Raw genomic sequence first — 24,009 nt, forward strand, 5'->3', positions numbered from 1 at the left:
CAATACAATTATACTGCATTGTCATTTGATGTCATTGTCAAATATTATTTAGTTATAATTAGATGATATTTTATATAAAAATATCGATTATATATGATAAATATTTTATATCAAAACTCAAATTTGGAACCCGGTGATCTGAAATTTCAGATAAAGAATCCAAATATTCTTACTTGTACAAAGTCTTTGCATAGTATTAAACCTGTCGTTTTAATTCTGTGCTGATGAAGTTAGTGTACTTACTTTATGATTGCGACTGATATGTTTCAACATGTGTTCTAGAGTACGAAGTGGTGTGTCACAATTTCTGTAATCTCCCCATCTCCCAGCAGCTTGGGCAGATGTTGGCGCCATTCCATCAGCTATTCTACAACAGAGTAGCTCCTTGCAATCAGCATTGGATCCTTCCATGTAATAAGGATCGAGGTGGGTGTCAGAAAGTTGCAAAACTCGAGACACAGGGGTTCCAGTCTGAAAAAGATAAAAGCTCATTCAAGCTATCAATAACTCACAAGTGTTAACTAATGATGGCATTAAGGCATACTAAGCAAAACAAATTACAATAATATTCCTTACATAAATGAGAAGCTGCAAAAATTCCTTAGTTGAATTTTTAAAAGTTTTCAGCAATTTTCTGATGTTTTATAATACAGGGAAATCAAAAAGAATGACACACTTTCATATGTTTATTGTGAAGTACCCAGTGAGCTTATAATCATATAATATGCACCAATCGTTAAAAAAAACCTCTAAAAGTTTGATTCAAATTGACGCGGGAAAGTTTTTTCGCTCTTTTTTCGCCACGGATGACACTGTTACGAAAATGACGATTCCACAACAAAAGGCGTTCTGCGTCTTTTGCGAGGATAAACTGTATGCAGTGTTGAATCCAGAGCGTTTGCACCGGGAATGGAGAATGCAACCTTCGGGGGTACATGCACCGGGGGGGGGGGGAGAATGTAAACTCGGGCTACTTAATATCAAACATGTAGTACATGTAGTATATTTTTTATTATTATTTAATATTTGCAACATATGTATATGTTACAAACAAATCTGTATACAGGCAGTTCTCGCTTTACGAGTTCCCGGGTTTACGAGTTTTTTCCCAAGTATCAAGTATCAACAAAATCGAAAATATCAACATTAATTGCAAAAAATGAAGGTCAAACATTCATAAATACCGCATTCCAAACCACGTGCGTAGCTGTACAATGCAGTGTACCCCACTTTACGATATCAATCAGTTCCAGAGACGTATCGTTAAAATATCGTAATGTGAACCCAATAACACATTGTTTTTTGGTAATTCGTTTCAAGATCTCGGAAGTTGAAATTTTCGCTGTATAAATTTATCTGTCTTAAATGTCATTTTTAAGGTCATGAGCGTGACCTTAAGGCAGTATAAAAGGTCGTGAGCGTGGTTTGTAAATTGTATTAGTTACCAATTCAAATCATTAAAATGCACTACAGTTTCATCGTTATCATATGTTCCGTTATAAGAATCAATTTTGAATGGCTTTGTGATATTTTTCTAAAGCACATTTCTGGAGGTCACGACCATAAAACAATAAAAACAATTTGCACTTTCCAGTTTATTTGGCTTTTCTGTTACTCCAAGTAATTATAAACGGGTAGTAAACTCGATTTTCTTGCATTTGCGAAAAAATACCGATAGCTGGAATTGTGTGGTTTTTTACGTTATTATGGTGAAATGTGTTTCCCCTTTACCGAAATCTTCAATCTTATAAAAACATAAATAAATTTTTAGAATCTTCTCTTCATTCCTTTTTTTTAAGCTTCGTAAACTTGTTACTCCACGCGAATCGTGTTAGTTGCAATTTGTGTGTGCCGTAAAAAAATGCTTATGCATGCTATTGAAATTTATAAAGAAAAGAGAAGATTATCTTGAAAACAAACGCCTCTTGAAACATTTCTGAAGAAGACGACTCCTTGTGCAACAAACCAACGAGTGCCGAGCCAATAATGAGCGATCAGTGAGTGTGCATTTAGTCGATGATGAAGAATAAACATTCTTTTAACATTTGTAAGTCGTAAATAATTTCTCTATTATTATAATTTGCTTGATTTTACAGGCTACGTTTTCATTTCTTTCGATAAATCAATCAATGTTTAAACAAACTAATGAGCTAACTAATTTCATTGTTGAGAACGTAGCCCCTATTTTTAACCTTATGTCTATAGGGAAATAAATTCCCGCTTTACGAGTTTTCGCTTTACAAGCGCGCGCTAGGAACGAATTAACTCGTGAAGTCGAGAACTACCTGTATTTATATTTATGCGTAAATATAAATATACAGATTATGCATATTTATGAATGTTATAATAAGAGAATATGAGAAAACAAAATAGGAAAAAAAGGAAATATTTATTTTTTAACATCTAAATGCTAATAGTCAGTTCACAAAAACCACATCACTGACAATAATCACTATTTAATATGAAAATCACGATTAAGATTTGAAGAAAAAATATATATATATACAGATTATAATCAAACATGTAAGTACTGTATTGTAATAATCTTATCCTTCTTTGCTTTTTTATTTGCAAGTGTATCAATCACTTCATTTATTAATTTTTCCGGTAACTCATTTTGGGCCCTCTAAGCTTATCTTCATGCAATCTTTCAATATTACAGATGCATATTTAATAAAAAGGATATAAAATGTATTGTTTATGGGCTGCGACCAAACCGTTTTGTTTGCGGTATACAAAGGTAGAATTGGCCACAAGTAGACCCTTCATGTGAAAAAAACAAATAAAGGTAATGTGAAAACCATAAAGCAAAAATGCTGATGATGAATTTGTGGATGCAGTAGACTCCCCTGATCACTATAATTACAATAGTATCTGTCAGGAACCAATTCAGGCGAATTGGTTCCTGACATTTGCAGCCTGCGACCTTGTTTGCGATATACAAACAAAGAATTAGTCGCAAGTAGACCGTTTGTGTGAAACACTATGAAGGAATGATTCGTGTGAAAATAAAGGTAACCTGAAAGTCATAAAACGAAAATGCGGACTTGAAATACACGGTAGCGGTTTTTAGTTACAATTTGTGCAGCCAGAAATATTTAATTATTTTAAATTAATTATTTTGAATTTTAGTGATTTATTTTCGCCGTGTACTACCTAACAAGTACCACATTAGTTGATGTGATTTTTCGTGTTGTGTTTTATTTGACATAAATTTATTGAATTCGTGTTTTTTTAAATTAAAAATTACTATTTTTTCACCAGGGGAGAATTTTATTCCACCGGGAGTGAAACTCCCCCCTGATCCTCCCTCCCCCCCATGGATTCAATACTGACTGTATGACAGTGGTTCAACGGACGTTCCGTACTTGTTTCGGAACTGATCCGTCAACTAGAGCGACATTCACTGTTGATATAAGCAGTTTGAAGAAAACGGTTGTATCTGCAAATGGAAAAGCATTAGTTGTTCTGGTGTATAGAAGAGAATGTGGACCAAATTCGACAAGCCTTCCAACGAAGTTCATGGAAATCGACGTACTAAAGCAGTAGCGAATTACAGTTGCCCCAGACATGTTCTCCCAATCGATTATCCGTGAAAGATTACATGTTGCAGTTGATACAATCCCTAAAATTCAAAGTTAAATGATACGATTCCTCCGTACAGATTAATGATATAAACTTTATAATGATATAAACTTTGCATTGTTTAATAACACTTTATAGTACAGATCCTACGTAACAGTAATTAATTATTTATTAACTAATTCTTTAAATATGTACAAATCAAAGCGTATAACTTCATTGTTTCAGAATTGTATCATGGCGAAGGTTTCTTCAAAAACAATCTTTCTGTAACTTCCATCTTCGAAAATTCTCTGAAGATCAATGTCCATGTCGTTGACAAATGTGGGTGTGTTACCCAAACAGCCCAGCTGATCAAGGGAGTGACGTATCCGCCCTCTCTGTTGGTCTATAATTCTTCTGTTAGTCTTAGGTTTCTTGATTTTTACAATATTTTACACTTTGATAAATGCTCCCCATAATCGATGGTCTAATAATGCATCTTGCTATAATAATTTCTAGTGGCGTATATCCGCTAGGTCTGAAATGTGCGATTCCTATCACCGTTCGTGAAAGAGTCAATGTTTTAATCCACAACTACTGCTTAATAACTGTCCTTAATACTATTTCATAATTGTTCAATACCCTGGTGTTTAAAAAATTAATTAATTCCTTTTAATTATTTGTTAATTAATTAAAAAATTAATTCCTTTACTTTTCCCTCTCAGTTGTATGGCTTCCACCTAGCCTCCCCCATCACAGGTCGGTTTCAAACTGCAAGGCTGGATGAATAGCAGACCCCATCGATTTGGTCTTGAATATAGGCTGCTGTTTAAATTTTAGTGCAGAACTCTTGTCTTATTTTGATTTGGATTCATGATTACGTAATACATCTTATCAAGGTGGGATTACCACACGGCTCTTCGTTGACCCATTATTATTTGCAGTTTATAATTACGTTAATGGCCATTCTTTTATCATTCGCTAATAGCCAAGCTAAATTACTGTCTTATGTTGATAGTTGCGACATTTTTTTTTCAGATATGAATTCGAAAAGACAAGCTTTAAACTTTATGAACTTTTAGAGCTAACCTCAAAATGAATATAGCTAAAAGTTATATATTTACTTTCCCAGTCTCAATAAAAAAATTTGGGCATTTACTCATCAGATCGCGAATACAAAATAGAAAGGACTTTATCCACAGAGTTATGGGAATTATATTCTCTTTAAATGCTATCTTTACCGTACATATTCGACAGATAACTGAACATGTGCAGCATGTCCTGGGACTTGTAAAAATATACAATAAGCTTCTAAAATGCAAGTATATCTAAAACCTTTTTATGCTACCTGCCTTCGTTTTGTCAATATTAGAGCTCTACAGGAAGGAAATTTATATTCGGTAATTTTCAAAAACAAATTAATATAAAAGCAATATGAAAAATAGAAAAAAAATTAGTGTTCCATAAAAGATTTATATCAATTATTTAAAACTATACAACCTTCGTATGTTATGGTTAGTTAATCATCGGCTTTTCATCGGACGGAGATACTCTTACAAAATTTTGCACGGCGCTTAGGATGTTAGTTGTTGATGGCTGACGTTTAATCCTCCCTGCACTTTTGGTTTTGAAAATTTAATCTATTTTTAAGCTTAGGTATGGAAAAATAAATCGGTCAACTACTGACTGCCGAGCACTCATTATGAAGAGCCGTGGTCACGAATGGTCGTTAGTGTAGTATCTCAAATAGAGAGCTTTATGATAACTGAAAAAAGTTTATTATACCCAAACTTGGCCTAAAACTGAGGAACTAACCAAAACGTTGTCTATTTGAGTCTTTCCAGTTGTTGTGAATGACAAGGGTGGGAGAAGCGACTCCGACTTCTTCCTGGAGAAGTTATTAAAGTCTGGGGGGGGGGAACGACTGGCCGGTGAGGGCCGTGCAAGACTCCGCGCAGGCGCCTCCCCACCACCGCCGCCTCAACACTCGCTCTCTGAGTACCTCCTTGCAGAGACAACCCCAGCTTTGAAAATTGTTAAAAAATACTTCTCGTCGCAAAATTTATGAATGACCTTTATAGAATTAACTAAGTATTTAGCAACCTTTTTTTCACCAAAAGGAGAGTTAGTACAAAGAAGCGCACTATCGAAGTGCAATAAAAAATTGTTTTTTTTTTAATTTTAAGATAAAAAGTAAATGATGGATTTCATTCGGAATATTTTTCCTTGATAAGCATCGAATAACGTATAGCTAATGTGATTTTTAAATTTTTAGCTCCATTAGCGATGGAAATAGAGGGGAGGACACGAAAATTACTCACATTTTCCTGTCTGGCACCGCCAATTTTAATTTTAAAAATATTTTAAAATTATATTTTAAACCTACTCGTTCAGCTCTATCCAACGGCATATAATAAGCTATAGGTTGTCGACAACTTTTCCCCCCACATTTTACCCCTTCCCCATTTCTCAGACAAATTTTTGTCAACAACGATCAATATGGCTTTATGTTGGCCCACATGATGTACAAACCCATGCAAAATTTCAAGTGAATAGGTTGAATGATTCCAGAGATACAATTCTGTGACAGACGGACGGACAGACAGACAACCGAGTGACATTATAAGGGTCCTTTCCTTAGGCTGCGTACCATAAAAGAGAGTTTTTTTTTTTTTTTGTCCCTAACCAAAAAATTTATCATTTCGTCCCGGTTTCATCGTATGAGTAATTAAAATGTACTTTGTGCTTGTTACTTCGCTGTGTGTAATTTACACACGCATTTTGGAACACTGCTAATGTACTGTGTTTGGATCTTTATTGCTGTTTGTGAACTGATATCTACACTGGTTTGCAAAACTTAAGGACCAACACTGTTTCTAAAGGTTACAACCACAAAATCTTTAAGTAAATCTTAAGGTACTCTTTACTGATGAGAGTAGATTCAGTCTCAGCATCGATTCTGGACGACAGCTAATCTGGCGAAAGGTTGGCACACGGTATCACCCCGGAAACACTGAAAAGGATGGATATGGCGGTCGAGGTGTTCTCGTCTGGGGAGGCGTTATCTTGGATGGACGTACACAACTCCAGATACTGGAAGGCGGTACTGTAACCGGTGCACGCTACTGTACTGAGGTAATTGTTCCCCACGTGCGTGTGTTCCGAGGTTCCATTAGCTCAGAGTTCGTGTTTCTGGATGATAACGCCACACCCCATCGCACTGCAGCTGTTGATATGCTTTTGGAAAGTGAGGACATTGTTCGTATGGACTGGCCTGCCCGTTTCCATCGATCACATATGGGACGCTCTGAGGAGACGCCTAGCGGCACGTCCACACCCACCAGAAAATGTTCACCAGCTGAAGATAGCGCTGACAGAGAAATGGACGATGTTACCACTAGAACTTATCAACAACATTGTTCTAAGTACGGACAGGCGGTGCAAAGCCTGCATCGACATTAGGAGTGGCCATATCTCCTCCTGAGGACCACCTCTTCCCTTTGTTCCATCTTTGGCAGTGATGCATCTGTATCATGGCAGCCAGTGCTATGTTGTCATTTTTGAATAAAGTTCCTCTGTACCGTTTTGTTTCCGTTGTTGTGTCGGTGTTGTTTCCTTCATCATTTCTATACCTCACGAGGTTCCTTTGGTATGCTTTTCCCATATCCAGGCCACTCCTATGAGAAGCTACAGGTGAAAACCCGACTGGTCCTTAAATTTTGCACACCAGTGTAAGATGTCAGTTCACAAACAACAAAAAATGATCCGAACACGGTACATTAATTTCGTTTCACTAATCCTCCTCAGAGATTTACAAACTTTTCAAATAGTTCCTAACGAGTTGTTATATTGTAAATTAAAGCATGTCAGGATAACGGAACATCTACGAATAGATTAGGGATTGGCTTGAAGACAGGAGACAGAAGGCGCGTATAAATGGGTATTCTTTCAGAATGGAATGGAGTAGGGTCCATTACATTGAGATCAATGTATACAATATTATACTATATACACCGATAATAGCCGGCGAGCTTCATCATTTCCCAAATATTAGTTTTAGTTCCCGAACTTTTTCATCGCATCTCGTATAGTGAGAGATGCATATTTATTTCGAAATGCTTAAAAATCTGTATGCTCCTTTTGTAATTTGGAATTAGAATGAAGGTTATTATTCCTCTCTATATGACAATGGCGCGACCACACTTAAAATGGTATATCTAGGTATGGAGACCGCATCGAAATAAAAATACAGTATAGGACTTGTAAAGAAGCTCTCGTGGGTTGCACAGTTGGTAGGATCGCCGTCCTCCCCACACCTGGCGGAAAATACCTGAGTTCTAGTCCAGTCGAACTTTTTTATGGGCCTTTTACTCGACGTGGCTCAGTTAATTGGTCTCAGGCGAGGATAACATGGTTTCCCCTCCTGGAAACTCGGGTTTTTCATCCAGCATTCGACCAATCACAAAATCGACCTCAGAACACCCGAAATTTACAGACAATATGTATAGAGAAATATGGCCTTAGTCGCTGATGCTCCTAAAATCCTAGTATAACAACAACAGCAACCTTGTAGAGAAGACAGAAAGGGCAAAGGTTGGTGAAAAGAAAGCGTTATCTGTGGGGAACAGCTTAGAACGTGTAGTCTGTAGAACTTTCAAGTATATGAGTATAAATACAAATATATAGATAATATGAACTTGCTCGATTAATGTCTTTATATTTTCTTCAGAGCACTTTTCGGTTAAATATTTGTAACCAACTTATTTCATTAAGTATAGCGACATCTGCATAATTATTTTCCCTCGTACGTAGCACAGTTGGTAGACTCGTTCTCCCCACACCGCGTGGAAAAGACCTGAGTTCGAGTTCTTCGATGAAGTGAGGAATTTTTATGGGCCTTTTTTCACAACTTGGCTAAGTTATTTGGTTTCAGGCGAGAGTAACATGTTTTTTTCTCCCCGAAACTCGGGTTTTTCATTTAGCAAACAGAAAATCGGCCACAGAACGCACGCAATTTATAAACAATATAAAGTGCCTTAGTCGCTGACTAAGGGCCTTATCAGCGACTAAGAGCCTTTATGGCCTTAGTCGCTGATACTCCTAAAACCATACTATAACAACAACATAACGGTAGTTCAAAATGTTATAACAATCTGTGTGTTAATGAACTACAGTACAGTATATATCAAATAAACGGAAGCATATTAATTTTAGACGTGTTCTTTCAGACAACATTCACTCTCGCCTAATAGGTTGGAATCACGTTTCATTTTTTATTATTATTCAAAGTTTTTATTAAAATAGGACCAACTTTTTACCAGTTTTTATTAAAATATTTTCTGTTATGTATAAAAGTTAAAAAAAAACTTAAATAATATTTAAGAAATTTCTAGAACATTCGAGAATATTCCACAAAGATGTAGAAGACTCCTGAATGCCGCAGAAGGTTGTATAGAATTCTAGAATATTCTTAAAAATGGAAATATTGTTTCGATATTATAGAAGATTGTAGATGATTGTAGCGTGTTTTGCAATAATACAGATTGAGGAGTAAGAGTTGTAACTTGTAAAATCGAACACTCGTCATTCAGAAAGAGGTGTAAGTTTTTTGTGTTTTATGATAAATATTGCAATAAATAAGGAACTGAGTGTTAAAAAAAAGGTGCTATTATAAAAATGAAGAAAGTTATTCCATGAGAAGTATTGGCAAAAAACTAGGTGTTTCATTTAAAGGAACACAAAAAGGAGTTTAAAGGACAAACCACGATCAGGACGACCGCACGTAAAGAAGCACAAGATAAGACCATAAAAGAAGCATAAGATAGGACCATAAAAGAAGCATAAGATAAGCCCATAAAAGAAGCATAAGATAAAACCATAACACTGATTTCTTAACGCAGTCGACGACTTACTGCACCTGAAATCCGAGCTGAGTTTAATAGGAACAGTAAAACGCTACACGACCAATAGGAACACTAAAACGCTACACGACCATGAAATCCTGCTTGTTTAAAACTTCGTTTTAAACAAGCAGGATTTCATGGTCGTGTAGCGATTCGAAAAACCCTTGTTAAAACCGTAAAATCGAAAGAAACGGTTGTCTTGGGCTAAGTGCCATTAATATTAGACAGTTGAAGAGTGGCTAAACGTACTTGGGCGGATGAATCCAAATTTGAAATTTTTGGATCCAAACGTAGAGTTTATGTGAGACGACCAACTGAAGATAAAAGGTGCCATATGGTTCAGTGCCTACAGTCAAGCAGGGTGGTGGTTCCATCTTGATCTGGGATTTATTCTGTTTTTCTGGAATGGGTGTCATCGTCAGAATTGAAGGAATTATAAGAAACGAAGGCTATAAAAACATTCTTGAACATAATGCAGTATCCTCTAGACTTCGATTTTGTGGAAAAAATTTTATATTACAGCAAGACCCGAAGCACGGACCTAAGCTGTGCAGGGCTAGCTATTAAACAACAGAAGAGAGTATTTTCAATGTGGTGGTGGTGGGCCACTCCAATCGTCTGACTTAAACCTAATAGAGCTTTTATGGGTTCATCTACGCCGTCAAGTATGTGAAGTGTGCCAGACTTTACAAAATTATGGAAACCTTGCAGATGGTTGGAATAATGATAGTCAAAACGCTATTATAAAATTAATTAATCGCTATTATAAAATTTATCACTGACTTACACAGACGTCACGTCTGTGTAAGTCAGTGATAAAATCGTGTAGGATATTTTGATGAAAAACCAGTATAGTTGTTAATATTAATCATTTTAATATTTTTGCTGTAAAATTTTCATTACTTAATAAAAAAATATTAAAATACTTTGGAGTGTGTTGTTTTTTTGTATATATTACCTTACATTGTCATAGCTAATTGAAAAATAACTTAACGAAAACTGTTGTCATATGCTGTGATTCCAAACTTTTAGGCGGGAGTGTAATCTGAGGAAATCTTTTATTTATACTAGTATCTTTTATTCATAATACACAAACTGAATCCTCCAAATGTTTTATTGCAAGTTAATAATAATGGTATTCATCTATTTTAGGCAAGCTATATACAGAAAACGGTCAAATCCTTTCTAAAATTTTACTACGAGTATTTTAATGGCTCTAGTACCTTCATGCCTTAAATATATATATATATATTTAATATATATATATATATATATATCCCTCCCATATACTTATTGTTAAAGGGCATTTCGGCGTGTAAGAAGAAAATAAAAAATTTTAATTTTTTTATCGGATACATGTAAATTAGTGTCGTGTGGATAATTTTGTTATTTATTGTTTTTCAAATACTGAGGTATTTGTTCTCCCTCTCTCACTCACACACACTTCTTAAGGAACTGATGGTTGTTACTTACCCGTGGAAGAAGCGGACGTCTGAAATGAGGCTTTGGGAAAAGAGTCAAAGGAACCGTCCAGTTATGAAGAGGTGAAGTGACATGTGAGCAGTCATCTCCTAATAATACTCCACATACTTCTTGAGGACCCAAAGTATTCTTCCGGAAAATATACATCATTTCGTCCTAAATGAGAAAGCCCGTTTACAAATTTAGTTGAATTAAGATTTTTATAAATTGGAGTCAGAAAGTATCTGTCCGATTTAAATAGAAGCTGATTGCTTCTATTTAATTTAAAAGTTAATAATTTAGACCGAGAATATCGAAAACATATGGATAAAATAATCTCCTGTTGCGTGAGAGAGGAAAAAAAAAAAAAAAGAAACGAAATTATTACAATGAAGTTTTATTTTTCAAATTTCTTTTAACGTTACATTTTAAGATTGTGGGAGCAGCTACAGTGAATTCTTAATTTGTAATGTAGTTAATTATGGATGAAAGTAAATATTGTATATCAGATGTTATTAATCTTTAAAAGAAACGTGAAATTCCACAATGAGGATTCCACAGTTCTCCTGAAGAACTGTGGAATCCTGCTAGGCGTAAAACATAGTAAACCCTCTCCAAAAGTATATCGGCGTTGTTTAAATTTAGGTATTTTAAGCGCACAGGTTGGTTTAAATTTTAAATTGAGAAAAAAAATTGCACTACGCATGAGATGTTTCTCCACCTCACGCTTTGCACAAATTAACAATGTCCATGCTAACTGCTTACGCTAAGCTGAAAATAGCAGGGTAGGCGATTTGTCTTCTGGAACTTTTTTTGTCGTATTTGGGCTTAAATTTTTGAATTTGATGTTTAAACAGGAAGATGTTGTCGCAGCACGCACGTAGGCCGTCAAGTGACCCGATTGGGACACATGTCAGCGCCAGTACAGTGTGCAGGACACTATATGAAATGGGTTACCACGGTCGTGCAGCCGTCCACAAGCCACAAATCACCACTAATAATGCCAGACGCCGTGTAGCTTTGCCTAAGACTTGCCATTCTTGATTCACAAAGCAAATGAAATCTGTGATTTGGAGTGACGAGTCAGGTTACATAGTCTAGGTCTGACGATCGCGTCTTTGTGTGGCGCATGCCCCGAGAAAATTAGTGCCGGAGTGTATCGTCCCGACAACGAAGTTTGATGGATTGGTGCTGTTTTTCATGGTTTGGCTTGGAACCATTCGCTATTTTGGATAAAACAATGAATGCTGAGGTCTATCTAGACGTACTGGGAAATAATGCGTTACCTACGTCGTGCCAGCAACGTAGGGAAAGGCCCATACCTGTATCAGCAGGCCAACTCCCCATGTAGTAAGCGTAATGGCAAATGATGCAAGAAGCAAGCTTATATAGCATCAGCCAAAGAAAAAAAAAAACAGTTCATCCATCCTACCCTCCAAGAATTTTCAAGTTGTTTTTTTTGTTAGTTTTTGGCTCATCGGCTTCTGTGACCATATTGCACCTCCCAACGTTTTAGAATTTTGTACACTGATCCAAGCCCGAGGCGGGATTCGAACCCGCGACTTTTGGGTTGCCAGGCAGGCAGGCATTTTACCCACCCGGCTAGCCCGGTTGGCTGTCAAGTTCTATCTTGAATTTATTCAACCCATCCACTTCCACAACATCAGATGGAACCCTGTCCCAATAATCAACCACCTCAGCTGAAGGGAAACTTCCGCACATCTCTCTGCAACTATCCTTTCCTCAATGTCAATTTAAAACTCCTCATGTGTGGTCTCAGCAAGTGGAAGAATACCATTAACATTCAGCTTATTCAATCCATTCCGGTCTTTAAACACCTCAATCAGATCTATCTGCAGGTGCCTAGTCTCGAGACACTGCAATTTGTAGAAATTAAACCTTAGGAGGTGATTATCCCTTTTTTATAGGGATAATCACCTCCTAGAAATGAAACCTTTCTAGGTAAGAGCACCCTATTTTCCCCCCACCAATCTGGTTGTCCTTCGCACCCGTTCCAGCAAATCTACATCCTTCCCAATGTGAGGCCTCCAGGCCTGTGTACAGTACTCGAGAAGAGGCCCAACCATGGCCTTATACAAAAGGGATAATCACCTCCTTATCCCTGTTACCAAAGTTTCTGTATATCATTGACAAAACTCAATGAGCTGTCCTGGCAGCATGTCTGCATTGCTCAGATAATTTCATGACTTTTTCATTCTCTTACTAGCCTGAGTGTAATATCACGCAGTTGATAACTTACACTGGGGTTACTGCTACCCACGTGCAGTACCTTTCATTTATCAATGTTAAACTTCAACTGCCATTTCTTAGCCTTTCGACCCCTTTTTCCCTAGATCTTGTTTCAGTAGCTCACCCTGATGACTGTGGTCAACCACCCTGCCAATCTTTCTATCATCTGTAAACTTACACATTAAGCCTGATATACTTTCATCAATATCATTGATAAATATTTTTGTCTTCTTCCTCTTAACTGTCCCTTTATCCATAGCAGTAACTTGCCCTTAATGCCACATTACTACAGTTTGTACAGCAGTCTTTTATGTGCAACAGTATCAAAAGACTTCCTGAAATCCAAGCATATGATATCAAAATAATTACTTTTTGCATCCAGTTCCTTGACCATTGCATCATAGTGACCTATCAGATTGGTTGGACAAGACCGCCCCTTGACAATTCTATGCTGTGATTGCAGTATAATTGCATGTCGGCCCAAATGGTCGTCCTGCATTACTTCTTTAACCACTGATTCCATTATTTTCCTTGGAAAATATTTTCCCTGGAACATACGTTAAGCTAACAGGTCTGTAATTACTCATGTGACCTTTTGATCCCCTTTATGAATTGGGAATATATTCGCACATTTCCAGTCCATAGGGACCTCCCTGAATCCAAGGATCTCTTATAATTATGGTTAAGGGTTTGTTTACCTCCTTTGTTTCCTCCTTTAATATAATTGGATGGATTCCATCCGCCCAGGTGCCATTTTTATGACCATCCGCAACAATTTCTCCTCCACTTTCCTTTCAAGTTATCAGAGTCATTTAGATCCTCATTGGAGTTTGATAAACTTCTGGCATCCCGTTCCCTAAAGAATTCCTCATGTCTGAATGTAGATACAAAATACCTATTCAAGTTTGTCCTCAAGGTGAGCAGGGTCATCAAAGTTAACCCATAGACATCAAACAAGTGGCTCAATGTAATTCAACCCCTTGTACTGTTTATATAAAAACAAAGTCTTTGCTGCTTTTCTTTACATTCTTTGCCAGAGACTTCTCATAGTCTGCCTTAGCTTGCCTAACCTCCTTTATGACATGATTATAGGCTAATTTATATACATCATATGCTTCTGTATCACCTGATCACTTATGTGTTCCATTCACTGGTCTTCTGTGCCACGTGTCTCAATATTTCATCTGACATCCATTTAAGTCTAAGCCTTGAACTGTATTTCTTTGTTTGTATGAAAAACCCAGTTGCTTCTTTGATGAGACTGAGTGGGCAAAAACCATGGTATACTACCTAGTAACGGGTAGACACACCTTTCGGCCGGATAAGGGCAGTCACACGGCGAGGCATCGAGTCCATTAGTTCACGAAAGCATTTCACAGGTATTTCCATCCACGCTTGCTGCACAGGTGTCCATAATTCCGTCGCATTCCTGGGCTGAGGATCCAAAGCTCCAACGGACCTTTCCACAGCATTCCAAAGATGCTCCGCAGGGTTCATGTTCGGTGAACGGGGAAGCCATTCCATGGTGGTAAAATCTGCGAAACATTCTTCGAACCATGTTCTAGTCACCACGGCTCTGTGGGGAGGTGCACTGTCCTGCTGGAAGAGTGCATTTCCCTGTGGGTGCACGATGACCATTAAGGGATGCAAATGGTCTGCAAGGATGGACACGTAACCTGGACCGTTTAGAGATGCGTCTAGACGTACCAGAGGTCCCAACATGTGCCAGTTAAACACGCCCCAGACCATTACCGACCGTCCACCTGCCTGAACAGTTCCTTGTTGACATGACAGGTGCACAGCTTCGTGCGATTTCCCCCAGATACGCTCCTCCCATCCGCTCGAAATAACTGGAAACGGGAGTCATCGGACCAGGAAACCCGTCTCCGATCATCCAAGGTCCAATGCCAATGTTCTTTTGCCCAGTTGAGGCGTAGAGTCCTGTGTCGTGGCGTTAGCAATGGGACTCTGGTGGGTCGGCGGCTCCCATAACCTATTGCGACTAATGATCGTCTGATCGACTTGGTGGAGACGTTTCTGGCACCTCCCTCGTTGAAGTCGGCGGTGATTTGTGCCACTGTCGCTCTCCGTTTGGTTGAAACAATGCGAGACAGACGTCGACGGCCACGTTCATCTACCACCTTTCTTCGCCCACAGCGCTGTCCATGATGAGATGTTATTCCGAAAATGGCGTGTTCCCGATACACTCTTGATACTGTCGAACTGGGACAGTGCAATTTCTGTACCACCTCCGCGATAGAGTGACCCATGCGTCGGCCACCCACTATCATCCCTTTTTCAAAGTCGGTTACCGTCTACGTGAATACAGTGATATTCAGTGATGCAGTGTACCTATATACCTGCCAAGCGGTGGGTTCGTCCACTAGCGAAAGGCGTGACAGCGTCGCGTTGCCCAGGAACCAGATATCCCATGAATTCTGTCCTTTCAGTGTACAAAAGAAATTACGTCGGGACTCATATGACAACAATTCTGTACTTGTTTCCAGTTTCCTACAGTCCAATCGCATTGTCTCAAACACCACTGCAGCCTTTGCTTCCTATATTTAAAAAAAAAAAATGTTTCCATGCGTTTACAACTTAATTTTTTTGTTGTTAGAATTTTAGTTCGTTTCTCTGTTAAACCCCTAGCATTTTTGCTGTTATGGGCATTGCATCAGGCATACATGTAAAATTTACTTATTTTTGTTGATTGCAATAAAGATATTATATATTTAATTAACACGACCGATTTACAGAAATGGTGACGGCTGCTCATCGCTAGATTTGGCATTTTCTTGGATATTGTTAATGCGGATATTGGTTTATCTCTGTCGATCTGGCCTATGCTAAAAGTGATCCACAATTGCTTAAAACAGATGAACGATTCCACATCATTACTATGTACTTGTAAACCTCTGCGATTCCACTTCTGTAGTACCATCTTTGCCTTCGTGTGTAGAACAGTGATTATAATCGCCGCATTTCCACACCATATGGAAAAAGCCTGAGTTTGAGTCCCATCAATGGCATAAGGAACTTTTATGGGCTGTTTTCACATCGTTTCTGGGTTAGTCCGTCTCTGACGAGGATAGCATGGTCTGCTCTCTCAGAATCCTGTTTTTTTCTTTCCTTCTAGCAAACAGCAAACCGAAGAAGAACACACACACACACACACATACACATAATCAAGCTTGCAGTGGCGAAACTATAAATTCCATAATGGTTAACGACAGTCATCGGGGTGACCTACTTTTTTTTTTTTGGTAGTTGTTGGCGCATCGGCTTCTGTGACCATAATGCACCTCCCAAGGTTTTTGCAGTACTTGGATCCAAGCCCGAGGCGGGATTCGAACCCGCGACCTTTGGGTTGCCAGGCAGGCAACCCAAACCTGGCTAGCCCGGGGTGACCTACTGCAACAAGATCTAGGCAAATTTGTTTGATGGGTTGAGAAATGGCAGTTTAAGTTTAACATTGATAAATGCAACGTACTGCACACGGTAGCAGTAACTCCAGAATAATTTATCAACTGTGTGGTACTACACTCAGTGTAGTAGAAAATGAAAAAGACATGGGAGTAATTGTGCAGTCAGCCACGAAAATCTCTGAGCAGTGGAGACATGCTGCCAGGCAACTCAAGGGGTTTTGTCAATGATATACAGAAAATTTGCTAGTAGGGATAAAGAGGTGATTATCCCATTGTATAAGGCCATGGTTAGGCAGCAGCTTGAGTACTGCATACAGATCTGGAGGTCTCACTTTAGGAAGAATGTAGATCTGTTTGTGGTAGTTGTTTGTGAGAATGTAGATCTGCTGGAATGGGTGCAGAGAAGGGCAACCAGACTGGTGAAGGTTACAAAAGGGTGATCCTTACCCTAGAAAGGCTTCAATTCTGCAAATTTCAACATTTCGAGACTAGGCACCTGCTAGGAGATCTGACTGAAGTGTTTAAAGCCTTGAATAGATTGAGTAAGCTGAATGTTAATGGCATTCTTCCACTTGCTGAGACTACACATATGAGGGGCATAAATTCAAGTTGAGGAAGGATCGGATGGTTGCAGGATAGATGTGTGGAAGTTTTCCTTCAGCTGAGGTGGTTGATTGTTGGAACAGGTTTCCATTTGTTGTGGAAGCAGATGGGATGAATAAATTCAAGGAAGAAGTAGACATATTTGGAAGGTACGGATGGGTGAACTGTGTAGGTTTTTTTTTTTTTGGCTGATGCTATATAAGCTTGCTTCCATCATATGCCATTACTGTCATGACTATTATCATGAAATCTGAAGGAAAGGTACAGCACCACGTTTTTAGTTTTTCTTTAAATAAAGGTTATTTTGTGTATGATGTTCCGAATATTAACGGTAGGGCAGTGTACGTTTTCCCCAAAAGAGTCCCCAATTAGCTTGGCTGGATCCACTCAGTTTTCCATTGCAGTAGGTCATGATTGGCTCAACTGTTTGGATCCCCTTTTCCATAATATTAATTATTTATCCTATTCATTGCTGGAAGACAATAGACCGTTTTTCTTCTCCATACTAGCTTTTGAAAATCGTATATGCTACACATGACAAAACTTTTCCTCTCTAAAATATTTACATTATTTTTATTTACTTGAAAAGGCTTGGTACGATAAATACTTATTTCAGGAGGTTAATTATATCTTTCTTGGATAGGTAGGCTGTCTAAGTTTCGAACAGGGGAGTGTGCCGCGACACCTCCAATCCATTCGGTAAAATGTGCATGATTTTAAAATATTGAGGAATTTTGAATTATTCCTTTAAATGATGATCTTGAAATATCAAGGGATGCCTAATAAAGATAAAATTACGTAAATTATTTGATTAAATTAAATTTAATGTTATTCTTGCTCTTTTATGTGGAATTCCGTGTCCGATATTATTAGTTCATCTAAAAAATAAATACATTATCATTATTAATCGAAATCAGTTTTTTTCCTTTATCTGTATGTAGCAGAAAATTGTTTCATACTTTAAGATACTGTTATGCTATCCTAGCTCGTTTGAGAATGGATGTTTTAAGAATACATCCAAGTTTTGTTTGGTTTGTTTTTATTGCAGCAGTGCTTTGGAAAAAGGCAGAGGGGTGGCATGATTGTCAACATAACTTGTCCTGTTAAGAAGTTAGCATTTCACGGATCATTCACATTCAAATATTGAGGCGTACTTACAGAAGAGGTGAGGCAATTTTCATACTTCAAATGTATTGTTTGTTAAATGAACATATTAACAGTTATAATAATGTGTTATGTAAAATCTCCATGAGACAGAGAGAGAGAGAGATTGTAATGAAACTTGAAAGCAGCAAAAATTTCGCATTGAAATAACATATTGTCGTCCAGAGTCATTGAGAATTTATGTTTTCAGAAAAGTTAACAAGCGTGTTTATGTTTGTGCTGTTTCAAATTCTTGATTAACTAGTTTCGGAGTATAGCGTAGTATAAGAGAAGAAAATAAGGAGCATTCTGAAATTGATGATGACAGAATGATGATTACGAGTTTTGTGATCTTTTTTCTTATTTGGAAAATTGCTTTTCCAAAGCAGAGGAAAAAAAACATGGGCATACCTGGACATTTCATAACCCTGTCGTAGATTAAAGAAAATTCAACCTTTAGTTTCAATGTCGCAAGACATTTCATTACATGAAATGTATTTGCATTTCATGCATTTCATTTGCATTACATTTCAGTTCGAGTAAAGTATTAGGATTCTTCTCATGGGTCCCGCAGACAAGAATATTCCATACGTTGATTTTCACACGATAATAGTCGTATCAGTAATAATAGTCGCTTCGTTGCTTATGACAGGCTTAAAAACGTTTACGAGTTGTTGAAAACTTGACAGTCATGGATGCCATTACATGAATTACAAAAGCATGGCAGCAAGAATTTCTCCTGCACATAAACAAGATTGCGAAAGGAATGAATGTAATAACAAGAGCATTGAAATAGCATATTGTCGTCCAGAGTCATTGAGAATTTATGTTTTCAGAAAAGTTAACAAGAGTGTTTATGTTTGTGCTGTTTCAAATTCTTGATTAACTAGTTTCGGAGTATAGCGTAGTATAAGATAAGAAAATATGGAGCACTCTGAAATTGATGATGATAGAAACATAGTCTATCCATCCACGTCTTTACGGGCACTTCCCTCCTCCCCTACTCCCACGCTAAACTGGAGGAAAGCCTATAGGATACGTAATGCAGCCGGCTAGCCATTCTGTTTCATTTCAGAAAGGGAAAGGTCTATTTTCTCTAAGTGCACATTAACTGATGTGTCCCTTCGCGCAATGAAAATCTCATCGTAAGGTTGGACAAACCAACTGATCCTGGAGAGGATACTTACCCCTTGCACCACCTACTGATACTGGCAAAATCAGCCTTGAGTGGGGAAATTTAATTCGAACTTCCTCTGGTCGGTGACTGAATCGAAGCCCTTCCATTCAAATGTGCGCCAAATTTCTCAAACTGTGAATATCTTTTAACTGTTGTTATAAAGTATTAACAGTTTACAGTTAATAAAATATAATAGATCAAAGTAAATGTAATTGTAATATAAAAATTGTTACCTTAAATAAATTGATAATCCCATGACAAACACGATCGCTATCAAGATGAAGCGTTTGGCAGATAGTTAGCGCTATGTGCGTAATCTCATTTTCAGGCTTCTCCGTCTCAATGAAATGTTCAAGAAGGGCAATACCAAATTTACACGCAAAGCACATTGTAGGAGACGTTTTTCCGGCTTTTAGTTCCCTTATTACCTAAATTTCAAAGACAAAGAGTAAGATGACAAATTAGTATGACTAGATATTTATTTATTTATTTATATACAGACTTACTCACAGGGCACACAGACCCTAAATAATGGTGAGAACGCTGAGAGTTACAGAATCAATACAAAACAGTAATAATCAATACAAAACTAGAATTAAAATATATACAAAATTTAGATTAAGAAAACAGAGTAAGGATAAATTTCTTATACATAGATGGATTAAGTGTAAAATCAATGTTGTAATTATTCAATAACTGATGGAAATGAAACTGGGGACCACCAAGTAAGTGTTGAGTACGAGGGACAGGCAATAAGAAATTAGTTTTATTACGAGAATTCAAGCGGGATCCAGCGAAAGGTACTGTACTTGTTCAAGAAGAGATGGAGAATCGATAATGATATTGAAGACAAGTAGAGACCCATGGAGCTGTCGTCTGGAGTGAATAGGAACGATTCTGAAGAGACCACAAAGAGCTCCATAGTTTCGACGGTGAAAGGCAAGACGATTTAAATAGCATAAGAATTTAATGAATTTAATTAAAAATATTATATTAAATATTATTATTATTATATATATTTAACGATGTCAAATTTATGACATATACATTTACGACATATACATTTACAAATTTATGACATATACATTTACATTAACATAAATTTAACGATGTCAAATTTATGACATATACATTTACGAGTATAAGTAATGAATACAAGTAAATGGTGCAACCGAATATACCTATAATGAACCGTTGTTATTATGTTTTGCGACCATCGCATTAAAATTATAAAACCTCTATTTGGAAGACAAGAATCGTTGCTGATACGTTATTTGGAGGCAAGCCTAATATTCCACAAAAAGGAATCAAAATGATTAAAGCCCTTTTGGAACAAGATCTTGTCAAATTATTTGAAAAGCTATTAGCTCAATGTAGGACAGTTTTCTGATATGTTTCACAAGAACATATCAGAAAACTGTTAAAACGTTGAAGTTTTAACTTATAAAGCGAATGTGGTGCAGTTGATGAAAAAAGTTAAGGAGAAATAGCTGGCACACTGCAGCTGATCTATCTAAAGCATTGTAGCTTGGCTGGACATTTTGGATAAGATTTTTTTGATAGATGAGACAGCAGGTTATTTCTTCATAGAAAAAAACCTGCTGTACTTTTTCAAAAGATGGTGATACCACCAACACGTGTACTATCACTAAGCATCTGTTCAAAAAGTTATCGACAGAACACAATGGGCCTTCTTTGCCGCTTTTCTCTGCAGTGCATAAAGAATTTCATATCTGCCTGTATCATATACTGGTGTGCAAAACTTAAGGACCAACACTGTACCTAAAGGTTACAACCACAAAATCTTTACTTAAGGTACTCTTTACTGATGAGAGTAGATGAGATGAGAGGAGATGAGAGCGTTGCTTGACGCTAGTTATTACCTACTGTCCTAGTCTTCACATCATCTGTAAATTTTCACATCACCCCTGTAAGAGAATCAGAAGCGGTCTACTGATTCCACTTCTAATTCTTGCCCATTCATTAATTAAAACCCTTTCACTCCTGTCGTACAGACAATCGTGTAAACCATTTAAGGATTTTATCTTTGATCTCATATGTTCCATCCTGTATAGCAATGTCTCTGCGAAACCGAGTCAAGTGCTTCACTGAACTCCAGATGAACAATTTCAAAGTTATTTTTTATATTCAGCTCATGAGTGATCATGCTTTGCAAGCTCATCCTTTGTAAGATCTCTTTGCAAGATCTGCTGTCTTCCCTCTGTTGTCGTCCAGAAGACCATTTCTATCTGGATGATCCTGTATTACCTCCTTGACAATTGCCTCTATAATTTCCCCTAGTGTTGAAGTCAGACTGACCAGCTTGTAGTTACTTACGTCGTTCTTGTAACCATCTTGATAGATTTGCCGTACAAATTCAAATTAAAAGTTATTATTTAACGGCACCGCAGCGTGTTGCTCATATCCGTTTGTGTATATTTGTCTGAAAACGTGTGTTTACATGCTAATTTACATGTTGTGCATGCTGTAAAATCCGGAATACTCCATCCTCATGATCTCGGCTAACGACAGTCTCAATTGAAGAGGACTTTTTTTTATTGTGTCTGGACGCCCTGGCCAAACTATGGCACTCTGCAGGGGGTTGTGTGATACCGTGCTGATAAAGGATAATGAGTGTAATGGCATAATTGCCCTGCAGCATAGTATATTGTCGTGGTGTCTTGTTCTTGTTGTTTGATCGGCCACTTAGCCCAGTTAGCTACAGAATGCGTACCTACTTGGTTATCGTCTTCCCGGAACGAGGAGCCTGGCTATAGTTTTCTTTCCAGTGTACCGTTGTGAATGTACCAACAGAAATCTCTTCACACGCAGGAAGAGAGGGACATGTGTTCAATAATCCTGCCCTGTTAATTAGGGCTGACAAGGATCCAGCCTCGAAGGGCACACCGAAAAAAAAAAACAAAAAAAACGAGTGAGTGAAGAGGACTTTAGAACTTCTAATCCATTCACTTCATACAAGCTGTGTGAAGTCAGTTCAATCTAATTTCCAAGGTGATAATCATAAACATTCTAGAATTTTTTAATTGCACGAAAACTGCACTCCGAATATCTGCTCTTCTATCAAACGGTTCTACAATAGCTGACAGTGATAAGAGACCTGACTTATTCTGAGACTTCTTTAAACCTAGCTTGTCTCTAAATTATCATCCGAAAATGAATGATGATCATCCTACGCTCAATGAATATACCAGCTCCACGCTGAATTATCTGTATCTCAGAACATGACGTGAAAACAGAATAAAAAAACATGAAAGCTCACTGTCCTCTCCTGGTATCACTATGTAATTTATTAAGGAATGTCAGGATGAGCTGCTGCAGCCTCTTTAATTTCTCTACAAGTCGTTGGAAAAATGCCCCGATACTTTCAAAAAAAAAAAAAAGAGAAGAGAAGAGTATACCCGTTCTCAAAAAGGATGACCCCACCAACACTCGTATCCATACACTGATTTCTGTATGAAACGCCTGTGCTAAAATATTTGAAAAAAATAATACATGACAAATTAACCACCTTAAACTAGTCATTTGCAATGAACAGCACAGGTTTATTCGTGGACTCTACTATGACTAATATCATGGTCATTTGGGAATTTATTTTGGTAGCGCCAATAAAATCAATTCAGACAGGTGTCATTTACACAACGACTTTTTCAAAATTTTTGACTGTGAATCACGATCTACTTATATATAAATTAAGATCATATGATGTTGGAGGATCTCTGATATCTTGTATTGAAAGTTATCTTCAAGATAGACCACAGTATGTGGCAGTTAAAAATCAACTATGGCGTTCATACAGTTCTGAGGTGCCCCAAAGATCTAATCTCGTTCCTTTACTTTTCGCAATTTATAGTAATGATATCCCATCTCTGTGCAATGACATCCCATCGCAATGAGAAGATGAAGGTCTGATCTATGCTGACGACAAAAAACTTTTCTCAGCTGTAGCTAGTAATGAAGATTTCGTCACTCTACAAATGGCCATAAATAATCTTGGAAAATGGTATAACCAGTGGTTGCTTAACTTAAATTCTCAAAAAGGCTGTGTTGTAGCCGATGCAGACAGGCATAATGAAGACTTTTTCCATTTCCTGAACTGACAGTGTCAAGAACCTTGGAGATATCTTAGAATCCAATGGCTCATTCCATAAAAAAATATCTGCAATATCACCAACTCAACATATAGAATGACAGGTTTTTATTAGAAAGTATGGATCGAAAATACTAACTGTAAATAGGCAGTTGTTGTTCCCTATTTATCATTAATAATACCCACTCTAGATTACATCGGCTATCTGCAAACCACATCTCTTCACTCTAATGAAAGATGTCAAAAAGCTTCAAAGTAGATACGCAAAATACCTATGCTACAGGAAATCACATACCACACCGAAGATTCTGCATACGTATGCGATGCTTTCAACCTCAATTCCTGCTACAACAGTAGAAAATATAGCGAATTTTT

The 24,009-nt window shown here is 37.5% G+C and overlaps 2 protein-coding genes across 2 annotated transcripts in view; one reads left to right on the forward strand and one right to left on the reverse strand.

Annotated features, from left to right (window-relative positions):
• The window catches only part of LOC150085495 (sphingomyelin phosphodiesterase-like), a 78,685-nt gene that overhangs the window by 37,725 nt on the left and 16,951 nt on the right, over positions 1–24,009 (reverse strand). The window contains exons 5-7 of the mRNA XM_090374577.1: positions 19,760–19,954; positions 10,941–11,105; positions 244–471 (exon numbers count right to left, since the gene is read on the reverse strand). Of these exons, the coding sequence (XP_090230703.1) occupies positions 244–471; positions 10,941–11,105; positions 19,760–19,954 (588 nt within the window). The remainder of the gene's footprint in view (positions 1–243; positions 472–10,940; positions 11,106–19,759; positions 19,955–24,009) is intronic.
• Positions 1–24,009, forward strand: part of LOC150085496 (protein tyrosine phosphatase type IVA 1-like) — a 170,263-nt gene that overhangs the window by 31,906 nt on the left and 114,348 nt on the right. Inside the window, exon 2 of the mRNA XM_090374081.1 lies at positions 18,255–18,371. The gene's annotated coding sequence lies outside the window, so the exon portion shown is untranslated. The remainder of the gene's footprint in view (positions 1–18,254; positions 18,372–24,009) is intronic.

Source organism: Mastigoproctus giganteus, chromosome 5, assembly GCF_048544385.1.
Source record: "Mastigoproctus giganteus isolate SK-2022 chromosome 5, ASM4854438v1, whole genome shotgun sequence".
Classification (NCBI taxonomy): domain Eukaryota; kingdom Metazoa; phylum Arthropoda; class Arachnida; order Uropygi; family Thelyphonidae; genus Mastigoproctus; species Mastigoproctus giganteus.